Here is a 6,000-nt window from a genome sequence, read left to right as displayed (position 1 = left end):
AGAAAGAGTGAAAGAGAAGAACATACACCACACACACACACACACACACACACACACACACACACACACACACACACGGAGCGCGCCACATAGACGACGGACACGGGAGACACTAATCGAAGAGAGAAAGAGGGAGTATAAGAAAGGAGGGAAAATAGGAAAGGAAAAGTGAGTCAAAATTAAACAATTGCGGAGGATTTGGAAAGAACGAAACAAGAGAGCTGACGACAGAATGAGATGAGATTGATTAGGCCAGGGCTGCACCGAGCTCCCGGCAGCTCTGGGAGCTGGGTTGGCCGGGCTGGGGCGAGGTGGGGCTTGGGCGGGGCCTCGCATGGGCGGGCTCGGTCGGTGCTGCATATGCAGATGAGCCTCATTCCCCTCTCCCCCCGCCCCTGACGGTTCATATTCAACGAGACAGCCAATGCAAGGAGAGGACGGTGCCAGGAGGGGCTGGGAGTGGGCGGGGCATCGTGGACCCCACCCCTGGAGCCGCCGCTGGAGGGGTTAGCAGCAAGGCAGATAGCGGATCGCCGGGCCGGGCGGGACGCAGTGGGCGGGGCGGAGGGGGCGGGGCCAAAAGTTTCCTGCCCAACTTTCGCAGCCTCCTTCCACCGCCCGCGCGCGCCGGGGCTGCAGTCGGGGGGAGGTGGCGGTGGCTGCAGCGGCTGCGGGCAGCGCGCGGGGCGCAGGGCGCGGGGCGATCGCCGTCGGGGTTAGGGAGGCGGGCAGTGGGCGCAGGCTCCCCGGTGCCCGCCCCTCCGCTGCGGAGGGGGGCCGCGAGCGGGCGGCCGGGGAGGGGCCGGCACTGCCGCCGCAAAATGAGCCTGCTGTCGGCCATCGACACGAGCGCCGCCTCGGTGTACCAGCCTGCCCAGCTGCTCAACTGGGTCTACCTGTCGCTGCAGGACACGCACCAGGCTAGCGCCTTCGATGCCTTCCGGCCCGAACCGACCGCGGGCGCCGCGCCCCCGGAGCTGGCCTTCGGCAAGGGCCGCCCGGAGCAGCTGGGCTCGCCCCTGCACTCCAGCTATCTCAACAGCTTCTTCCAGCTGCAGCGCGGAGAGGTGGGTGCCCCCGCGCGCCCCCGCCCACCGCCCCACCGCCCCACTGTGGCGGGCCGTTCCCTGTCTGACCCGCTCTTCCTGGCCTGGCGCGGCCTGGCTCCGCATTGCCCAGCCCGGCTTGGCTTGGCTTCGTTCAACTCTGCCAAACTCGCTGCCCGAAGTCCCCGGGGTGCCGGGAGCGCGTCACCTCCCGGCTGAGCCTGGGCTGGAGCAACGCAGGCCGGGGCGGGGCTCTCCCGCCCCCTCTCCCTGCCAGGGCAGCCCTACTCCAAAGGGGTTGGGGGAGGGAGTTGAGGAGGGGTTGTCTCCGGATTTTCTCCAGACAGCTGGGGTGCGGCCTGGGCGGGGAGCCCCTTCCAAGTGTCCTTCTCACGCCCAACCCTATCCTTGTCCTGGCCACCGCGGGCTGGGACCGAGAGTGCAGATTCTGCTCAGGGCTCCTCTGGAAGGGCCTAAAATCTTTGCTCCGACCTCTGCTGTTCCCGACCCGAAAGGCACCCTGGAGAGCAGTGACTGCCCAGAGGGCTTCTCCTGTTGTTCTCACTCGGGGACCCCGGATAAGTCCTCCAGCTGCTCGCCCTCCCCCAGCCACATAGGAAGTGGTTTCTGAGGGCTTGACCCCACAGACTGCGCTGTCCCTAGCCCTCCCAGCCTGGAAGGAAATGAAAGGGAAATCCTCTTGAGCTCTTGGGAGGGGGGCTAGAAAGGGAGAGAGGTTCCAGCTGCCCAGCGCCTTCTGCAGAAACCTGGGCCGGCTGTGTTGCAAAGTCTGCCTGTTTGGTAGATTCAGTTACAAAGTTGACTGGGCAGCGCCTCTTTGCCAGCAAGATAAATACACAGATCGCCACCACCTCCCAGCCCTTTTTGAAGAGTCTCCAGGGCCTGCCCAGATACCACTCCTTTCCCTGGGCTGGACTCCTCCTCTCCCTCCATTTACTTCTGCCTCATTTGGGAATTTCAGACACCCATCTGTGGCCTTCACTTCCTCCCCTTGTGGGGGCTTTCTCTGCAAAGATGCAAGAGGTGTGTTGGGGGGAGGACACACATGGGGGTCACTTTCCTTCCAGACCTGGGCACATCGGTGAATTTTAGGAGACTCAGAGTCCTGAATGGGTTGGGAGGAAAGCCTATGTATGCAAGGGTGTGCTGGGGATAAGAGAGGGATGCAGAGGGTCGCCCTTGAGTTCGACTCTGCCATTATTTACTAGGGGAGACATGGACATATAAAATGCTGGCCTAAGGCCAATACTACCCAGGCTGACGTGTTGACCTGTGTGGGTAGAACAGGTGTGGGAGGGGGCTGGGTGAAGAGGAGGAAGATGAGTCTGGAAGTGCACCCTTTGGTGCCAGGCAAAAGCATTTGTATGCCAAAGCTCTTTGTAAACTGTAAAGCATTCCCTCTGAGTGAGGAATGGTTCTTGGCTGGAGATCTTTCTTTCTTGTAAGAGACTTTTCTGCCTCTTCGGGGAACTGGCTTCAGGTGACCAGTGACTTTGGAGGACCGTTTGTGGGGTGTTTCTTCGGTCCATGGTGTTTTTAGTTGTTTGTTCTCTTACCAAACATTTGTTGAGCTCTGGGCAGGCCCTGGGGATTCACAACCACAGGCTAGTGGGGGCCACGGATGAGTAAACAGACATAGGGTATGAATGGTGGGTGATTTGATGGGGGCGCTTGTGGGAGCCCCAAGGGAGTTTCTCACCCTGGGAGAAGGCTGAACTTGACCCACAGATCAAGTGTGGACCCCTAGTCAACCTCTTCTAGCCTCCCTCTGCTCTCCCTACCATGGTGGCATTGTTCCCCACCAGTGGGTCTCCCCTGAAAGGACCTGGGAGTTTGGGGCCATCAAGAGTACCCTATGAGAATAGGATGTTGTGCTGCTTTTTGAAAATTTCTGGTATCCAGGATCCCAACTGGAGCTCAGTGAGACCTGCCCTCTGTCACTTCATTGCTGCGTACCTCAGTTTCCCCATAAAGGCACACACTGTGAAAGGAGCAGGAAAAGGTTATACTGTATAGTGCAGTGGTGTGGAAAAGTCTTTCATGACCCGACTTCAGGGAACCCCGTCTCCCTGTGAGCCTTAGCTTACCTATCTGTTAAATGTAGTCTCTGCTACACCCCAGGATGGTATATCTATAGTATTTGAGACCTGTTCAAACAAGAGAGGGCTTGGGGAGGCAAGAGGGACTTCTCCGATGCTCACAGGCCAGTGGCTTCCTCGGAGGTGATGAAGGGCTGTGCCTGCTGACTTCCGGAAGGCCCTCTTGGCTACAGGCTCACTCATCCTCACCGCCCCCCCACCCACCCACTTTGCCTCCTAAACCCTCTCAAAGCCTCAGCTGTGTTCCTGGGGACAGGCCTTTCCTGCGCCCAGGGCTTAGCTGGTGACCTAATATGGCTCCAAAATAGCAACTGGCTGAGAAGGCAAGAAAAAATACCCCCCACCTCAATGCCACCAAGGGGCTGGTCGGAGAGGAAGCAAGTCGTGTGTGGGCCGGAGGGGACTCTACGGAGGGACCCAGGGGGTCCAGGAGCATCACCATTCTGTGCGAGGCCTGGCAGGCCCGGTGGTAGTGCCTGTGGATGTGACTTGCATGCTGACCACTGACCACGGCCTGTCTGCGCCAGCCCCTGTGCCAAGAGCCCACCCCCTCCTGCACCACCCCCAGGCTGCTCTCACCACAATAGCAAAACACCATGAATGCAGCTGGGATTTGGAGGGGGTGAGGACATGGGGGCACAGAAGCCCATTGTGCCCCTGGAACCTCGGCTCTGGAAGCTGAAGATAAGCCAACGGTTCTGAGTGGCACACTGGCCCTGAGAGCAGAGAGAGAGATGGCAGAGTTCACACCAGAGTTCCTGGTGCAGGAGCAAGCACCAGGAGGTGACTTGGATTCTTGTGGGGACTTCCCAGCTTGTGGTGAGGGTGCCAGGCTGAAGCGGACACAAGCACCTTGCACAGTTTCTTAAAAGGCTTCTGGGTCTACAAACTAGGCCCCGTGAAACCCAGTTTCGAAAACCTGATCTATGGCAACGACAATACACTTTTAGAAAGGGATTCTTAAGTCCCTTGGCTGAGCCCCTTCTCTCTTTCCAGGTACCCAAGGAAGGCAGTTCTTAGACAGAGTGGGGGCTGGGCTGCATGGGGTCTTCCCTGCTTGTTTGGAATTTAAATTCACAGTTGTAAAGGGACTATGGGAGTCATTTCTGGAAAAGCTGAGTTACCTCCTTGTGAAGATGACCTCTTGGGCCCCTTGGAGGACTGCCCAGAGCCCCTGCCAGGTAGTCCCTGTACCCCCCAGCCTCCAGGGAGATGTGGCTGTCTCACTCCATTCAGGTAGAATTCTTAGGGCAGCTGTTCCCTTTCCCCGTTTCTCCAGGGACAGAGGTAGCTGGAAGGTGTGGCCCTACTGTCAAGAGACCCCTACTTTGTGAATGTTGGGGGAAGGACTTTGTGGTCAAATACATTTAGAAGACACAGTGTCCTTCCTTTCCCTTGGAAACACACAATGCCCACTAGCATAGTAAAGGCTCTGAGAAGTCCTGCAGTGCAAAACCTGTTAACCTTTCTTCAGTGTGACAGTTCCCACACCTATTTGAGCAGAGAACATTTTTGGCTTAGGACACCTGCCAGTGTTCTTTCAAATATCTCCAGGCCCAGGGATGCTTATTCCTGGGAGACCTCTCCATTGTTGGATAGTTCCGATAGTTCCAACCTTTAGGAAGCTCTTCCTAGAGCATTAGCCTCTGTAGCAATGAACCTCCTCTTTGCTGCTCAGGTCTACCCATTGGTGGTTTGAGAACAGTAGCAAGGTGTCACAAGGCTTAACAGATGGCCTTTCCCTGGGCCCAGCCCTTCTGTACAGACATGGCCATTAAAACCCTTAGAGGAGTAGCTATAGTGTCCTGCTTTAAAAGGCCCCAGTCTTGACAGTTTCCCAAGGGTTTGGATGTGTCACCTGTGCCCTCAACAGGTGGAGATAAGCCCACGGGCTGCCTGACCAGTGTGGATGTGTGGAACAAAGCCACATTTCTGCCTGAGGATATGAGGTGCCCATGTTTGAGAATGGGCTTAAGGATCTCCGGTGGGTTCCCAGCAGCCTTTGTGGTCTGTGTGTGTTTAGGGGACAGCCCCAGGGCCTGGGAGCAATGGCCATTCTATTCCAGTCCAGAGTTTGGGAGGATGCTCCCAGCTCTCTTGGCCACCCTTAGGAAGCTGAAGTGTGACTCAGGCAAGGAGGACCGTCATTTGAGAAGCTGTTGGCTGAGGCAACCTGACCCTCCCTCTGTCAGATTACGTTGACTGGACAGGCATGGGCTCAGAGGAAAGACCACACCTCGTGGACCTTCTGAGTCAGGTGGGAGGGAGGAAAGCAGACGGCATTAGTAATCAGTAAGTAGTAGTGGCAGGGAGCCAGATGCCATCAGTACCCAGAGGAGGGCTTGGGGAGGAGATGGCCCGTGTGGAACAGTCCCCTGCTCTTGGGTGGTGCTCTATTCATGGCCTCTCTTTCCTCATAGCTCCCATTTTTTGCAAAAGAGGACACAGAGGCCTGGCAAGTCACCTAGCCAGTCAGTGGGAGAGCTCGATCTAGAATTCTGTGTTCCAGCTATGGGTTGCCCTGCAACCCGTCCTGCAATTGGTCCCCAGGTTTGCCCTCCCCTTGATCAGCCTCCGCGTCCCAGTGAGGGCAGGCAGCAATCCATCTGGACAGGGGCATCCTATCAAGCCTCAATGCCTCCGACATTTTGTCTCTGATCCCCAAACTTTCTGGAATTGCTGAATACTGGTCATGGGTACTGGATTTCCTACCATGTCCCTGTTCCAGCCACTCTCCATCAACCCAGCATGGGGGCATGAGTCCAGGGCTGGCCTGCTTTAGGAGAAGCAGAGAAGATGGGCACTGAGTACTGCCTACTGCTTCTGCACCAGTA

At 57.3% G+C, this 6,000-nt stretch overlaps 1 protein-coding gene across 1 annotated transcript in view; it reads left to right on the top strand.

The window, feature by feature from the left end:
- Positions 1–637: 637 nt before the first annotated feature.
- The window catches only part of LOC105465952 (zinc finger CCHC-type containing 24), a 63,945-nt gene continuing 58,582 nt past the window's right edge, over positions 638–6,000 (top strand). The window contains exon 1 of the mRNA XM_011714616.2: positions 638–1,067. Within this exon, the coding sequence (XP_011712918.1) occupies positions 822–1,067 (246 nt within the window). The 5' untranslated portion in view covers positions 638–821. The remainder of the gene's footprint in view (positions 1,068–6,000) is intronic.

Source organism: Macaca nemestrina, chromosome 9 (assembly GCF_043159975.1).
Source record: "Macaca nemestrina isolate mMacNem1 chromosome 9, mMacNem.hap1, whole genome shotgun sequence".
Classification (NCBI taxonomy): domain Eukaryota; kingdom Metazoa; phylum Chordata; class Mammalia; order Primates; family Cercopithecidae; genus Macaca; species Macaca nemestrina.
Note: the sequence above shows the minus strand (reverse complement) of the source record. Positions and strands in the feature narration are given on the sequence as shown.